The 17,193-nt window shown below is 60.8% G+C and overlaps 1 protein-coding gene across 9 annotated transcripts in view; it reads right to left on the bottom strand.

The window, feature by feature from the left end:
- Positions 1 to 17,193, bottom strand: part of CAMK2B (calcium/calmodulin dependent protein kinase II beta) — an 82,851-nt gene that overhangs the window by 27,539 nt on the left and 38,119 nt on the right. For all 9 annotated transcript variants that reach the window (XM_058725676.1, XM_058725681.1, XM_058725675.1 and 6 more), the window contains exons 3-5: positions 9,343 to 9,402; positions 4,400 to 4,454; positions 1,235 to 1,300 (exon numbers count right to left, since the gene is read on the bottom strand). In XM_058725676.1, coding sequence (XP_058581659.1) covers positions 1,235 to 1,300; positions 4,400 to 4,454; positions 9,343 to 9,402 — 181 coding nt within the window. The remainder of the gene's footprint in view (positions 1 to 1,234; positions 1,301 to 4,399; positions 4,455 to 9,342; positions 9,403 to 17,193) is intronic.

Genomic DNA, 17,193 nt, shown 5'->3' with positions numbered 1-17,193 from the left:
CCCCCGAGCTGCTCTGAGGACAGGAGCACAGCTCCACTTCCTGCTTTTCTCGAAAGAGGAAAACGAGGGCTGTGTCTTCCTGCTCCTGAAGGGGATGGGCAACTCCCAGACCCCTGGGCTCCTCAAGGAGCCTCCAGAAAGTGGCCTGTGCCCTGCCCTCTGCCCCTGGGCAGTCTGGCTGGAGGGGAAGCCCAGCCCAACCCTGGCTGTGACTGTGCCAGACCACCTGCCTGCAGCCCCCGGGGTTTTTGGGGGACCTGCTCGCACCTTCTCACCAAGCCCAGGCACTCACCAACGGGCAAGGTCACCCATGGGTGCACAAGCAAGTCACAAAAAGCTACTTTTAAAAATAACATTCATTTTCTTGAATAGAAAAGTAATACATGTTCATTAAGGAAAATTTTTAGGAACAGAAAACACAAAAAATTAAAAATAAAAATCATCCATAGTTAAGTCCACGGCCTGGAGATGGGCACCGTCCCCCTTTATCTCTGTCAAGTGAGTGTCTCCTGACCCTGGCAAGCAGGGTGGGCGGGTGGCAGGGGAGCGGCCTCAGCACTCTTCAAGCTGAGATGCACGGTCAGGGTTCAGGGGGCATGCGGCCACCAGCATGGGCCACAGCAGGTCATGGTGGGGGGTGGGGCGCAGCCTTGCAGGGAGGAGGGCCCTGCAGTCCCCAGCAGCGTGCCCAGATAACGGGGCCCCTCACCTGCTGTGCGGTCTGACCCCAGCAGGAAGGGCTGTCAGGGGCTGCACGGAGGCTTCACGGGGAAGGAGCCAAAGTCCTTCCGTCCCTCCACATGGGCCCTGGCTTGCTGCCTACCGCCCCTCGAAGGAGAGCCTGCAGATGTGTCCCGGAGGCTCGATCCTCCCCTGCTTCCCTTCCTGTCTGAGCCCCGGGGAGGACGGCACAGAAAGGGCTTCCTGCCTTCTTTGGAGAAGCGTTTGGAAACTGCCCAGCTCCTGGAGGAAGGCCTGCTGGGTGCCAGCCGTGGGCCACGGGCAGGGAGGGCATCCTGGGGAGGCCAGGAGGGGCCACCGTCACACACTGCCGTCCACTCTCTCCCTTCCAGCCACCCAGGGAAAGCACCCACTCTGTGGGCCCGCTCCTACCCCAGGAGATCTGGACTCCAGCCACGCCGACTGCCCCCTGCTCTTGGAACCTGCTCAGCCTGCCTGGTGAGGCAGGGCTGGCAAGAGAAGAGGGTAGGGGGAGTGAGGGCTGCACACTCACCTGGCATCCGCCTCACTGTAGTACTCTCTTGCCACGATGTCCTCGAAGAGCTCCCCACCTGTCACCCTGCAGGCAGAGCACACACAGGTCAGTCTGGAGACCCAGTCACCCTCATCACTTCCATCGCTGTCACAGCCGCTGATGTCAACTCCTCTGGCTCGTCCTCCTCCTCCCTCTCTGCCTCCACCTTGTCCTCTTCCTCCTCCTTCCCCCTCCTCCTCCTTCACCTCATCCTCCTTCTCTTCCTTCCCCCTCCTCCTCCCCCTGCCCACTCATCCTCTTCCTCCTCCTCCCCCTCCTCCTCCTCTTCCTCCTCCTCCCCCTCCTCCTCTTCTTCCATCTCCTCCCTATCCCCCTCTTCCCCCTCCCCACCTCCCCTCCTTCCTCCTCCTCCTCCTGCCCGTCCCCCACCTCCTCCTTCTCGTCCTCCTCCTCCTCCTCCCTCCTAGGAGGATTCCACTATCACCACTTCCACCTTCACCCTATTGTCACCTAGGACTGACAGCTTACCGAGTCCTTATACGTGGCAGGATTTGACATTCGCAGCCCTGCTCCAGGACACAGCACAATCATGCTCAGAAAACCGAGTCTCAGATATCTAAGTGGTGCTCGCATAGCGGGCAGCACAGGAGTTTGAGCCAGGCCTCTGCAATATTCCCTGGGCTTTGTGACTCTAATTCCAGACCTGAAGAGATCTGGCTCATTCCTCACGTCCCCCAGAACCAGAGATGTGTCTCTTCACAGAGCAAGGGGCCAGAAGAGACTGTGTGTGGACCTGGCCTCCCTGGTGGGTGAGACCACAAGGTGTTCAAAGTCTGTCTAGGAAGAGAGTGGGATTTCTGCCCACACAGCCACTGTCTGCATGTCCCTGCTCAGCGACTGTCCTTCAGGCCCTACCATCCGGATGAATACCCAGACAGCAGCCACTGCCTGCAGGGCCTCTGGGAACCCAGAAAGATGCCAGACAACCTGGGGTCTTTTGGGCTGGAAAACATGGTGTGGGCAGAAAGGTAATGACAATGGGGTGAGGGACACATACACAGGGAGCAGGGAGGAGCCATCCCTGGGTTCGCCCGAGCCCCTCACCCGGCTCAGCAGGCTCTGAGTCCATCAAAGGACTCTGCCCAGGCTTCCCACCCTCTGCAGCCACACCGGCCCTGGGGGCTGTGGGCTCTCCATCCGCATTTCTGCTCTCGTCGGGCCTCATCATTGTGCCCAGTGCTCAGGGCTGTGGCCTGTGGCAGGGGCACTGTTGGACGGGTGACCCTGTCATGGCTGGGCTCTCCTTTAACAGTGGAGAAAAATGAAAACAGGACATGCTGGGTGTTAGCATGCCCCCACTCCAGCTAGACGCCTGCCTCACGAGCCCACTGGCCACTCCAACGACTCCAGGAGTGGGAGCATTTAGGGCCCCACTCTGCCACCAGGAAAGCCTGAGACTCAGAACCGGTGACCACCTAAGGGAGGCAGAACCCCGAGAACCTAGGAGAAGCGACCTTGTTATCTCTCTGCACACACGGCAAAAAGGTCAGGCTCTGCAGACCCAGAGTCTAAACAGAGCAAAGGCAAGAAAGCCACCAGGTACCGGCCAGGACCCAGCAGGAACACAGGGAGCCACCCTAGGAAGCCTCACCCAGGGCTGGGGACAGGCCCTCTGAGTCCCTGTGTCCACTGGAGCCTGTCTGTGCTGATGGGCACCTGGGGCCACGTGCTCCAGGGCCACAGGGCAGGGAGCTGGTGGCTGGGTGGGGGGTGGGGGGGTGGCATCTCACGCTGTCCAGAAAGGACCTGATCCAGAGGCCGGCATCCCCTCCTGTCCTCCCTCTCTGCAGCTGGACAACGTGGCTGATTCTGAGCTGTCCCCAAGGCCTTGGTGACATTCCCAGGGTGGGAGTGGGGAGACCTATCAACTCCTGAATCCATACGGCCTCCAAACTTGGGGCCTCCTGAAGGTGATGCCAACCCAGGCTCGAAGTGCTTCCCCAATTCTGGCACCACGGACCTGTCGAGGGTCTGCGGTGTGATGGGGGGGTTGTGGAGGGTGCTGGCAGGGCCTGCCCCTATTCTTCCCTGCTCCCGCCCCGCCAGCCCCAGAAACAGCTGCCTGAGGCCCAGGGGCATCCTGGGTGCCCCAGAGCAGGGGCTTCAGCAGGGTCAGGAACCACTGCAGGCTTGCAGACCACAGAGGTCTGTGGGGCAGGCATGCGGGGCCCAGGCCCTTCCCCTCCCCCACCCCCCTACAAACACCAGCCAAGTGCTTCTTGCTGGCCTCCCGTCGTGTGGGCCAAGAGATAAGAACCTCTAACATGTGCATGCACACACATGCAGTTACATACACACGCACATGCACACACATGGATGCCGTGCCCTATTCTCTCTCTCCTTATCTGCTCCTGAATCACACCCACCCACCCGTCTGCCACCAGGGCCTGGGCAAGGCCACCCCCGAGCCCCGTGGCCTCTACATTCCCTGCAAAAGAGGCAGGTGAAGCCGGCTGGGTCTGGGGCACACCGGGTGACAGCAAGCCTGCCCCCTCTGCAGGGGTCACAGGACAGACTTCTGGGACACAGCCTCAGCCTGGTAGTGGCAGCTGTGTCCCCAGGCAGTGCTGGCCACCGGGGGGTACTGAGAGGTAACCAAGCCCTTTCAGGGACAGGAGGACCCAGAGGAGGCTGAGAGCTCTCAGGCCCATCTGTCCTTTGAGGGAGGAGCAGCTCTTTGCGTGGAGGCACTCTGGTCATGCGGCGGTCCAGAGGCCACTAGGGGCCGCCCACAGCCTACGGCCCCTGCCCACCCAGGGCCCTGGTCCCCAGACACAATGACTCACAGACACTAAATATAGCTGTGCGGTGGGAGCTGTCAGGGATGGGGATGAGCTCACTGCTCCTAAATGCAGCAGGAAGCGAGAGGCAGCCAGAGCCCCAGAAGCCTCCCCTCTCGGCCACTGGGCACACATGGGCTCACGGCTGCTGCACGCCCCCAGGAGGACCCAGCGGGCAGACGCCCCCTTGCGGGACCCGATGGTGCAAACAGGAGGCAGGGATGTTAGCGGGAAGGGAGGGGCCCGGGGTCAGGGCCTGTCCTCCAGGGGCTGGGGAGGCCTCGGATCCCACCCCAGGAGCAGCCGTGGGGCGCCCCCCCCCCCACCCCCAGCTGGCACTTACAGATCAAAGACCAGGTAGTGGAACCCCTCTTCAGAGATGCTGTCGTGGAGACGCACTGTTGGGGCAGAAGAGGCCATGAGGGGCTCACCCAGCCTGGGACCCGCCCTTGCCACTGAGCCCCCCTCCACACCTGCCCAGACCCACCTCCCGCATGGAGGAAGCCCACCCATCCTGACAAGGGCCTGGATTCCCCACAGCCTGAGGCTGGGGCGCCCCCAGGTGGGCAGGCTACAGGGCAGAGCCCAAGGGCATCCACGGGGCCACTAGGTGACTGCTGTCCCCTTTCCCCTGCCAGAGGGAGACTGAGGCCCCTCTCAGCAACCCCCCACTCCTGCCTAGGGTGCACACAGTAGCAGGAGGGATGGGGCCACAGGGTGGAGGCTCCCTGGACCGGGCCCTGGAAAGGAGCCATTCACAGGGGAGGTGCACAGTGGGGCCCAATCGCCAGCCTCTCGGGACAAGCTCGGGGAGCCCCGGGAGGCATCACTGGCCAAAGCTCAGGCCCCGGGTTCAGGCCTACCCCTCCTGCCTGGTCTGCCCCGTGTGCTCCCGGCCCGAGTGCTCCCGAGCCCGGGGTGTGCTGGCCAGAGGGCCCACTAGCGTTTGACGGGCGAGCCAGAGAGCGGACAGCAAGTTAGTGCTTCTCAGCCCAGGCGTCAACCACTCTGTCCTCTCTGTCCAGCTGGAGACGCACAAGCTCCGAACGGCACACATTTCTAGGAATGGCCCATTGTGCACACGGCCCCTCACGTGCCAGCTTCCGCCCTCTGTGCTCCGGGAGCCTGCCTCGTGCAGACACCACTCTCGGTGGGTGCGCCAGCCTGGGAGATGCTGCACAGAGAGGTTCAACTACCAGCTGGGAGACACACAGCTCCCGAGAGGTACACACAGCTCCCAGCAGTACAGGGACCGGGGCGTGTTCGGAACCCCGGGAGCTGCTCTCCTCTCCGGGCAGGGCAAGCCAGTGGTGCTCAAAGAGTGGGGCACAGCACCTTCCCCCAGGTCGCAGCCCCTCCCTCATGCCCCTGCTGCTGCCGTAGTTCCTGACAGCCTGCAGGCCTCCTCCCTCCTTGGTTCCAATCCTCCCAGGGCCTGGCCAGGCCGTGTCTCCGTGCCAGGAAGCCCGAGCCAGCCGTGGCGGTGCTGACAGGGGCCAAAGCCCAGCACCAAGAGTGGACTCCGGCCCAAGCATTCGGGGTGTCCAGGCCCCGGGGAGGGGGCCACACGCTGGCTCGGCGGGGGAGGGGGCGGCTGCCCTCCATTTCAGGCTCTGTGTCTCCACTCGAGGTCCAGCATCCAGCCTTTTCCCCTCCATCCTCACCATACTCATGAAGCCAGGTCCTCCAGGGCCCATGGCCTCCGCCTGCTGCCTGGGCTCAGTCACCCTTCCCAGGGACTACGGGCAGGCCTCGGGCCTCCACTACGGGGAAGCCCCTGCTGACCTCCCTCCCGCCCACACAGCAGCCCAGGACCCACTCCACCAGCCTGCCCTGCTTCTCTGCAACACACAGCAGAGCCCTGCTCACTGCACCCTCCTCCCCAGACCCTCCTGTGAAAAAGGCGGGGTGAACAAGAGCTCACCTACTCCTGGCGTGGACTCAGCAAGGGGCCTCCTGAGCAGCCGCCTCTGCCCCCCACCACCCCCACTAAGCTCCAAGCGGAGAGAGAGGCCTGGGGGCCCCTGAAGGCAGCGCCCACTGAGGGACATTCCTGGGGTCCTTCTTGTCCTTCCCTGGGGGGGGGGGCAGGCGTCCATAAAGCTGGGTGGTACTGCCCCCCAGTGCCGCTGAGAGGGGGGTCCCGCCTCCTTGCCCGGGAGACACTGGAGGGGCTCCGTGTGGAGTGCAGACTGTGTGCACGTGGACACTCTTTTTTTAAAAACATTTTTAATGTGCAAAAAATATTTTAATGGTTTAGAAAAATCAGACTGACTTGTGACAGAACTAAGTAAAGAGAGAACCGTCACTGAATCCTCTTAAAAACAGCACGTAAACAACACTGAGCAGGGTGCACGGTGACAAGAAAGTCGACGGCATCTAGAAACTGTGCTTGGACACGGAGGGCCGGGGGGATGCACCCAGGATGCTCCCCTCGCTGGGGCCCGGCACCTCCAGACCAGGGGACTCTCAGGGGGTCCTGCCACCCTCCCAGGCAGGCTCTGGACCCCCTCCCTGGACCCCTGTGCTGAGGTGGGAAGGCCCAGCCCAGATGTGTAACATCATGAGCTGCGGGCCCCAGGATCCGGACCCTGGAAACCTATCTCCTCCCCCCTGTCCAGGCAGGGAGCCCTCACAGCGCACTGTCCTCCATGGCCCCCACCTGCCCAGATCAGGGGTGAACCACCCAGCAAAGGAACTCAGTTCTAACCCCAGAAACCAGGCCCGAGGAGAAAGGGTCAATGTGTAGAGGGGAGGCTGTCTCCCTTCAGCCTTCCCCCAGCCTCCCCAAAGCCCCCAGCTCCACAAAGAAGGGCCTCAACACTGCACCTGCTCTCCACCTGACTCATCCCAGGGCCTGCTGGGCACTCCCCACTTTACAGATGGGGAAACTGAGGCTCCTTCCCTCTCCTTCCCTTCCCTGTCGTCCCCACACCCTGGACACGACTACTCCCTGAGTAAGCGGGCACAGGAAGGGGAGCCCCTCTCAGAGCCCCTGCCCTGCACCAGGCTTCCTCTCCCAGGGGCCAGGTGCACTTCTGTCTAGGGTGGGGCTGGGCAGACCCAGGCCAGGGAGCAAGGTGCTCCCCTCACCTCCCCTTGGAAGTCTGTCCCACTACCCCTCAGAGGGCCTCTCCCCAGTCTCAGCCATGCATCTACCTATTCTGGAATATTCCATCTGCACCCCAGTGTCAGCCCTCCATCAGCCTGTTCTGGAATGTTCCAGATGAACCTGTCTCAGCCTTAACTCCCTGTGTTCTGGAATGTTCCCACGGCACCCAGTCTCACCCTGTGTCTGTCTGTTCTGGAATGTTCCCTCTGCACGCATCTCAGCCCAGCCTCCTCAGTTTCTGGAATGTTCTAGCTTAACCTGTCCTGTCTCAGCCCGGCCTCCCCCATGTTCTGGAATGTTCCCTCCGCACCATGGGCTCAGCTCTGACTCCCCCATGTTCTGGAGGGTTCCCTCTGCACAGTTCTGCCCTGTGTTCTGGAAACAAAGCTGCTATGAGGACTTCCGGGACTGATCAGAACTAACCAGGAACAACATGGGGCATCCAGGCAGGGCAGGGCGACATCTTGTGAAGTGTCTCAGAACACCAACCGGAAGAACACCTGGGTCCTCCCTTCTTAAGAGGGGATTCGTGAAAATTGCTCAGAGTGGCGACCTGCCCTCAGCTGGTGCTCAGAGGATGCAGGGGAGGCGCTGGCAAGGAAGGGGTGTGGGTAGAGTTGGCAGGGTGGTGCTATCTACCAGGAGAACGAGGACAGAGGGAGAGAAGTGCCTGGCATCTGGCCCAGGTACACAGAGGACAACAGCTGGAGTGGTGGGAGATCGGGCTAAAGCCCACCACTCGCCCAAACATCCCCTACCCTCTGTCAGTGAGGACTGGGCTGGGGTCCCTGTGGACGCCTGCGTCACAATCACTTGACAGACTGGTGAAAGTCCCCATTCCTGGGCCGCCCCAGGCCCGAGTCAGGCTTCCTGGTGGTGGGGCGGGACCCTGCATGCCAGTGGGTCCAACACACTCACCTTGAGAATCTGGAAGTAAAAGCACACGGGCCCAGGCCCAGGGCTGCAGGAGCCCACGGGCACAGGGGCACAGGGGCACAGGGGCTGCCCGGGAAGTGGGGGGGGATTTGCCTCCCCACCCCTCCCACTGGTCCGGGCCGGACTTTGAGAATCTGGAAGTAAAAGCACACGGGCCCAGGCCCAGGGCTGCAGGAGCCCACGGGCACAGGGGCACAGGGGCTGCCCGGGAAGTGGGGGGATTTGCCTCCCCACCCCTCCCACTGGTCCGGGCCAGCTGGAGAGACCCAACACCCTGCAGAGCCACAACCAGTGGCGGAGGGCCCCCAGGACCAGCCCTAAGGCCTGGCGAGGCTTCCCAGGGCCTCTTGGGCCTCTACAAGGCTGAGGGCCTGGTCTGGGGATGGTTCCCAAACTGGCTGCCCCTCACCACCTGCTGTTCTTACAGAGTCCTGGGCCCCGTCCTGGAACAACTGAACCAGAATCATGGCAGGAGGGGCCCAGGACTCCACCCTGACAAGCTCCTGGGTGTCCCTGAGGTGGCACACCCAGAGTCCCCTCCGTGCCTTCTGGCTGTATCCCAGAGGGAGCTCCAACTCCCTAAAGGGCCAGACTCGGGAAAGGACAGGCAGGTGCACACACATCCCTGCTCCACAGAGCAGTAAGCAGAGGCCACACTCGAGCCACACTGGTGAAGGAGTGGCGATCGAGTGGCCAGCTGACTCCAGGGTCTGCGGCCCCTACAGCCATACCACTCACAGGGGACGTGATCTGGGCTTGCAGGGCAAAGGGCGTCCGTTCCCCCAGGCTCCCTGGGCTCTGCGCCCCTGCCGGGATCAACGCCCCAGGTCACAGCACCAGAGACCGGCAGGGGTCGGCAGCGGTACTCCAGAACCAGACCTTGGACCTCGGGCCAGGACTGTGCCTGCTATGGTCTCAGAGATGTTTGGCTTCCCAATGTTTTTCTTTTTAATCGGGCTGCCTCGTGGCTCTCCTGAAGCCACAGAATGTTCTCACCAGAATCACACACAACTCAGGGTTACAGAGCGAGGGGAGGGGACCTGTCCAGGCAGAGCTCCTAAAAGGGGCTGCCCCGAACCCCCAGAATCTGACGTTTCCGGGGGCCTCAGGGTAGGACACGTCTATAGAGAAGGAAAAGGGGACCTTCTGGTGACTCTGCAAGTCCGATCGTTGGGGGAGGAAGGCTGCTGGCTGGAGGAGTAGAGAGGGGGTTCCCGGCCCCTCAGGGGGCTGCTCACCAATGTTGGAATGCTTCAGAAGGCGGCAGATTCGAGCCTCTCTCTCCAGCTTCTGGTGATCTGGGGACAGAAAGCAACACGGTATAACCTTGTGCCCCAGCAGCCTATGCCCGGCACTGCAGAGACGGCCGGGTGCCGGACACACTCTTGGCGGTGAGGACATGCCACCGCCTTCTGCCCGCAGAGGGGACGTGTCAGGTTGTGCCCCTGTCCCCGCAGGGGTCCTGTGGCAGCGCTGGGGCAGGAAGAGGCTGCCAAGTGTTTCCAGCTCGAGGCTGCGGGCGGAGGCGGGAGCCCCAGGTGGTTCAGGAAGAGAAGTACGGAACTGAGGGCACCAATTTCATCCTTCACTTGTTTGTCCTAATTCCAAACTCTGCGGAGCCTCCACTAAAGTCCAGTGTGCTCTTCAGCAGCGGCCGTGGGGCTGGCGGGGTGACGCTGTCCACCGTTGGGGTCAGCGTGGGCCTCGGCAGGATTTCAGGGACCATCTGGGGCTGCACAGATCCCCAGAACACAGGCCCGGGACTGTGATGGCCAAGGTGTGTTGACGCTGCCATGGAAGCTGAGTCCAGGCCCAGGGGGAGCTCGCCATGGGCAAGAAGCAGCCAGAACGAGCCCCTGGGAGCCCTCCCTGCCCACCCCCCCAACTCACAGCCAGGGCTTCAATTCCAGAGGCTGCCCCTCTAAGGGCTAGGCAGTTCATCAGAAATGTTCTATTTCAGGGCGCCTGGGGTTCAGTCCGTTGAGCATCTGACTCTTGGTTTTGGCTCAGGTTACAATCCCAGGGTGGTGTGATCAAACTATGAGTCAGGCTCCACACTGAAAGTGGAGCCTGCTTAAGATTCTTTCTCTCTCTCTCTGCCCCTCTCCCTCAATTGTGCGTGCTCTCTCTCTAAAATAAAAATAAAGTTAAAAATAAAAATATAAAAGGGCGCCTGGGCAGCTCAGTTGGTTAAGCATCTGACTTCGGCTCAGGTCAGGATCTCGCGATTCATGGGTTCGAGCCCCACATCGTGCTCTGTGCTGACAGCTCGGAGCCTGGGGCCTGCTTCGGATTCTGTGTCTCCCCCTCTCTCTGCCTCTCCCCTGCCTGCGCCCTGTCTCTCTCTCAAAAATAAACATTAAAAAAATAAAAATAAAATAAAATAGAAAAGAAATGTTCTATTTCAGACAAACAGACGTTACCAGAAAAAATTTTAAAGTTAATGGAGATTTCAATAGCAAAATACTGGAAAAACCCATGTTTCCATTGTCTAGAGAATGCAGCATCAATGTGGCTACAGTCACACAACACACATCAACATGTGCACACCACCCCAACACCAGGCTGAGTGAAAAAGCCACTTATAAAAGAAGACTCACAATGCACTTTTATTCACCGAGGTCAACACGCACAGGTCACTGGGCACACACGTGTGGCCTAACCATCAAGAAAGGCAAGGGGTTTCCAAGTTCAGGATGGCAGCTGTCTCAGTGTGGGACGTGACTGGGGAGGGGGGGCCGGGGGGACCAGGGGTCCTGACCCCCCACTCCAGCCCTGTACATGCTGAGCCCCTCAGAGCAAGGGTCTGGGGAGCACACGACCATGCCAGACAACTGCCTGATTCACCAGGACTCCAGGCAGCACCCGCCTGCAGGGTGCAGTTAACAGGCTGAGTACACAGGGTCCTTGGAGGCAGGAAGGCCGCTGTGCAGGCCTCCTCAGACCTGCCAGGCCCTGGGCCATGCGACAGTGGGGAGCCTGGAGGGGCAGGACAGTCCTGAACACGGACACACCTGCAAACACGCAAGTGTCTTTCCTGAGCGGGACGATCACGCCCGTAGACAGACACCTCTGGGAACAACTCAGGTCCAGCCGGCCCTCCCCTCTCCCAGCACTCAAGCCTCCAGAGATGCTAACACCGCCCTGCCCTGCCCACCTGGCACCCACCTGCCTGGCCGGGCGCCCAGCCCTGGGGCGACGCTGGCGGAACCACAGGGACAGACCCTGCCCCCCACTCCCTCCCTCATGTCCACACCCAGCGAGCCCTGGCGGGAGCTGAGCACCTACCCACAGACAGCGGGCACTGGAAGCAGTCCAGGCATCACCACTGGGGGGATGAATCAAACATGCTTGTAACAGAACACACGCAGCATGGATTCCACTCCCCAGTCTGTGTGCAGCTCAAAATGAGGCAACGATAACAGAACTCGGGCTGGGGCTCCCTGGACCTGAGGCCCACCTCTGGAGGGCAGCGAGGAAGGGGCTGTGGCCACAGCCAGGAGCTCGCTCCCCCTCAGGCCAGTGGGAGGGCTGACGGGGGCTGGGGGTGCATCATGGCTTTGTGTTGTCCTTCATAGGGTTTTCTTTTTCTTTTTTTTATTTTGTTTTTTTACATTTATTTATTTATTTTTGAGAGACAGAGAGACAGAGCACAAGTGAGGAGGGGCAGAGAGAGAAGGTGACAGAATCCAAAACAGGCTACAGGCAGGCTCTGAGCTGTCAGCACAGAGCCCGACGCGGGGCTCGAACTCACAAACTGTGAGATCATGACCTGAGCTGAAGTTGGACGCTCAACTAACTGAGCCACCCAGGCGCCTCTCTTTTTCTTTTTTTTAAGTGTATTTTATTTTGAGAAAAACAGAGCATGAGTGAGGGAGGGGGACACAGCGAGGGAGAAAGAGTCCCAAGCCGGCTCCACACTGTCAGCAGAGCCTGACATAGGGCTTGAACTCATGAATGTGAGATCATGACCTGAGCCGAAACCAAGAGTTGGACGCTTAACCGACTGTGCCCCAAATGCCCCTATAGGATTTTCTCTTAAATTACTATGCTGAACATTTTTCAAACCTAGAGAAAAGCTGCAAACAGTGAAGTCCTCAGAAAATGCACATTTGTATAATTGGTCCTTCCGTGTGCACACGCTTACTTTTTCTGAGGGTTTGACAGAAGCCACACTAGGCATCCTTTTACCAGGGGACACAAGATGTGCATGGTGTGTGTGTAAGAGCAAGGACGTCGTGCTGCATAATCTCGGCGCACGCACCCCGTGCACACCCCATGCAGCAGGTCGAACACCGGTGCAGACCTCGAATCTAACCTACAGTCCACATCCTGGTTTTGCCAACTGTCCCAGTAATGTTTGAGCTAACCTCACCCCCCAAATGTGGATGCAGCTCAGAAGCCAGTCCACGTGTGGGTGGGCCAGAGCAAAGCTCGGGGCAGGGAGAGCTCGGGAGGGTTAGGGTGGTGGGAGCTGGGGCAGTTCCCTCTGGAAAAAAATGCCAGATTTGGGTCAGACATAAAAATCAGGAGGAAAATGCAGGTGGGAACCCACCTGTGGGAAGTAGGTAACTCAGAGGCTGCATTTCATTACTGAAAGCTGTCTCCAAGGGCACAGCTCCATCCACAAGACGGACTGGCTCCTGGGCGCATCTGGGCAGATAAATTATTTGTGTGGCCAGGAGAGGAAGCTTGCCTGCCCGGGCCCACATGCCAGTGGTCCACCCCATGGCCACAGCAGGTGTCCGACCCTCCTGGCTGGCCCCCTTCAGGATCAGGTCAGCAACACGGGGCCAGGAGAGGCCTGATGCCACGCCGGTGACAACACGCGATGCAGGAGAGCCCCAGTGAGCATGCCACATCCAGTCAGTAACAGCACGGCCCCACAGGAGGCAGAATTACGGGCTTATAGTCTCCCCGACGTCGACAACAATCTTGTTACTTTCATAATTAGGCAAAATATTGTTTTTTGTTTGTTTGTTTGTTTGTTTATTTATTTTTGAGACAATGCGAGCGACAGAGTGCAAGCAGGGGAGGGGCAGACAGAGGGAGACACAGAATCCAAAGCAGGCTCCAGGCTCTGAGCTGTCAGCCCAGAGCGCAACGCGGGGCTCGAACTCACGAACCATGAGTTCATGACCTGAGCTGAAGCTGGATGCTTAACCGACTGAGCCACTCAGGTGCCCCAAAATATTGTTTTTATAAAAGGGTTTGATCCTGTTTCCAACGGGCACAAAGCCACTAATGCAACGAGGGCACATCGTGAAAACCGGCCATGGGGACACCCACCCTGAAGTGAATGGACCGTCCAGGACAGGCAGGCAGCCGTGGGAGAAAAGCCAACCTCCTAACCCTGCCCACGGCCTTTGATTTCTTCCCACAATGTTGGGAAAGTTGTTTCTTACCTTCCAGATGAATGTCCTAAACCCCATCTTGGACATAGGGACGTAAGTCAAATTTAAGCCAGTCGGGTTCACCAGAAGCCCGGCCGGCTCTAAACCGTCAGCTGGAGCCTTGAAGGACACCTGCAGGCCATCCCTCCTGCAGGCAGCAGGATGTGGGATGGGCCAGCCACCCTGAACCAGCCCTGAGATGGCCTGCCCAGGGCCCTGCCCCGCTCCTGACCATGCTCACCGCAGGGACTTCCTGGCCAGGCAGACAGCAAGCTACCCCAGGAGGGGCTCACTAGGCACCGGCCAGGGCTGTGGGGCCTGAAGCATCTGAGTGACCAGGCCAGCCTTGAGACCAGGCACAAAGCTCGACAGGGTCCCCCCAGGGCTGTGGCCAGGTGTCCTGAGTGTCCAGGGCACCCGGAGTTGCCCTAAGGCCTAGCACCTGCTGCTTGGAGCCCCACTGCCTCGGCCACAGAGGTTAGCATTTTGTTATGGAATGACAGCACATGTCATAGAACACAGTACCCATTGTGCAGCTTGTGGGTTGAGAGAACCCCAGGAATCTGCCCCACTGACACCCCACACGTGCGGCCCCCTCTCTCCAGTCTTCCATGTCAGACTCGCCTACATCAACCCCACGCATGCACCTCCAGGAACTACACTTTGAGGTCATGTTCCAGGGGAGGGTCTGGGGGTGACTTCTAAACAGGATGGGGACAGAAGGGGGAGCATGGAGTGAGGGAATAGGCCAAGCACCCCCAGCTTCTGGGAACCCCATTCCCTCTGCCCTTTTCCCACCTGAGGACCCGAGGCCAGCTCTGACTGCATCCTGGGGATACACACAGCTCCCGGGTCACAGGGAGCAGGTGCAGCAGTGCCGTGAGCCCTGGGGACAGAGGAGGCCCTGATGCCGCGTGCGAGAGTCTCGAGGGGGACCCCACACCAGAGGGAGGTTCTGGAGGAATGTGCGTTCGTGGGGCAAGATGCGATTCTCACAGCTTCTGACGCGGAACCCTGCAGGGGACTCCTGGGCTCAGCCGTCTCACCTTGTAAACGCTCGCACGTCCTACGCGGAGACAAGCCCAAGTGCGTGCGGGCCAGTCCTGGAGCGTTTGCTCCCGTGAGGAGGGCACTGGGCCGCGCTGGCAGAGGAGGAGCACCCCAGCAATGAAGCACAGCGTTCCTTCACGTCCGCGGGAGAGCGCGTCACACAGAGCAAAGCCAAACTGACACACTGACTGGGCAGTCGTCCCCTGCTGCCGGCTGCCCGAAATCCAACGACACGGATGCCAGCCCCCTGGCTGATTCCACCGCACCCTGTGTGCCAGGCCCGTGCTGCCCCCATGGTGCCCCCGAGCTGGGGGGCTGGGGGCCAGGAAGGGGGGGCTGCAGCAGAGCCCTGCACACCCCACGCGGGGACAGCAGATCCCAGACCCCAGCAGCCCCCGGGAGCGAGGAAGAGGCAGGGGCTGCTCAGGGCAGTCACTGGGCCCTGCTGGGGACCCACCACCATGAGGGAGATGGACAGGGGCCCCAGGGGCAAGAAGAGACAGGCGCCTGCCACACAGCCACACTCGGGCACTGCCTATGCCACATACACAACGGGCCTTCACCGTTTCACAACAGCACCCCGAGGAATGGCAGTGGGGGACGGAAGCCAGCTCCCCACCCACCACACGGCCCTGGCCATGGCACACACGAAGGACCCCAAGTGGGGAGTCCCCATGACAGGGTCCCCCAGGAGGGATCTCCCCAGGTGGGGTCTTCTCCCCCAGGCAGGGGTCCCCCCTAGGTGGGGGCACCCCAAGCTGAGTCAGGAGGCTGAGGGCAGTGGGAGCGTGCTCCCAAAGTGGGAGAGGACATTCGTGGGCCCTGCAGTGTGAGAGCGGCAGTCAGGGTCCAGGAAACAGGTGCACAGAGATACTCAGTGTCCCCAAGGCCAGGACTCGACTCCAGGCTGGGGGCTCCTCAAGGCCCCCTCAGGGACGCAGCCCCCCCAGCCCTGACACCATCCACCATACTTCCCGCCCCCGCCCCATCCCCACCTGCTCCCTGGCTGTGGGTGACTCAGAGCAGAGATGGGGGCGCAAGGAGAAGGAGGACAGGAGGGACGTGGGTGGGCGCCTGGCCCCTTGCCAGCTGCCAGGAGCAGCAGCAGAGCTGTGGCGGGCAGAAGGACACCCACGAGGCAGTGGAGCGGGTGGAGGAGGGATGGAGGGGGAAATGGGCCCACCTGGTGGGAGGAGCTGCCAGCAACCTCCCCAGGCTTGGCCCGGGACTGGACGGATGAGGCCACCTCTTGGGAAGTAGGGAACAGCTGCCAGTCGTACTAGATGGAACATGAAATCTCACAGGGAAAGTCCACACAGCCCGGCAGGCAGCGGGGGCTCAGAGGGCGGCCGCTGGACCCCCAAGGACTCCTGGGACAGGACAGGCAGGCTGTGTTCACTGGGGAGCCCCGCCAGCACAGGGGTCCATTGGCCTCCTTGGCCCCCCTCCCCCCGCCTGGAGGATGGCCTGGGGATGCAGGGACAGCAGGGCCAGGAGGCTGGGACACGTCTGGCTGAGGTCATAGGCCACGGCAGCTGCTGCCCAGGATGCCCCACCAAATCCAGCAGCTCCTGGACAGAGCTTGTGGGGATCTGTGTCAAGGTCATGCCCCTGCCTCAGGGTCACCATCCACTTCTGCATGGACACAGAAAGGTCCACCGAGGTCCCAGGAAAGGAAAATGGCCCACCCTTGGGCTGTAGAGTGTGGGAGTGTGTGTGTGGTCTGGCCCCAGAGGGAGACACGGAACAGTGCTGGGTGGGGCACACACAGCGGTGGGCAAAGTCACGGGGCTGCCTTGTTGTTGGCTGGGGGCCATGCACCAGCCAGAGACAGAGCCCCTGGGAGGATGCCGGGTGCTGACCACCTCAGGTGACTTGGGGGGAGCCACAGCCTTTGGTGGGGGGGAGCAGCTCCCTGGTCGCACCCTGCACCCAGCCTGGGACTCCGCAGGGCCTGGGGCTGCTCAGGCTTCTGCTCCCTCCAGAGCAAACCAGCAATGAACCCAGACCAGTATCACCAAGCTGGGGGACTGCCTGTGTGCCAGCTTCTGGTGGCCACGGGGATGCTGGACCTGGGACCCTGAACCAGGCCAGGCCTCGCTCTGAGCCCATTTCCTACATGTGAAAAGGGTGGGGAGGTCCCAAGAGAGGCCTCGACAGAGAGGAGACCCCAGCCCACAGCCCCCATTTCCACCCCTCCCCCATCGTGCCCTGCAGAGCTGGGCACCTGGGCTGTTTTTCCCACTTCCCTCCTCCCGTCCCACCAAAGGAGACATCCTGGCAGGTGTCCCCGTTCTCCTAGCCAGTGGCTTCTGTTCTTGGGAGGCAGGAAGAATGTGTGCCCCAGGGGACTGGCTGCACTAGGTCCTGGGACACCTTTGGGAGGCTCCTCCCCTTCACTGCCACCCATCTCCACACCTGTACTATCACACCTCAACAGGGAGCTTTCTAGAACCTCAGGAGGCCCACGGATACCCACATCACACATCACTCTGCACACAGGCCAAACAGTGTTCCAAACATCAACCCTGGAACTCTCGTGTCCTAAGTTCTCAAGGTCCCACGCACCGCGGCCAGGGAAACTGGGCCGGCAACCCAGTGGCTCTGAGCCTCTGTCCTGGGCATTCACACCTCCAGAGTCCCTGG

This window comes from Neofelis nebulosa, chromosome 4, assembly GCF_028018385.1.
Source record: "Neofelis nebulosa isolate mNeoNeb1 chromosome 4, mNeoNeb1.pri, whole genome shotgun sequence".
NCBI classification, from domain to species: Eukaryota; Metazoa; Chordata; class Mammalia; order Carnivora; family Felidae; genus Neofelis; species Neofelis nebulosa.
This window is presented reverse-complemented; position numbering and strand designations above follow the sequence as displayed.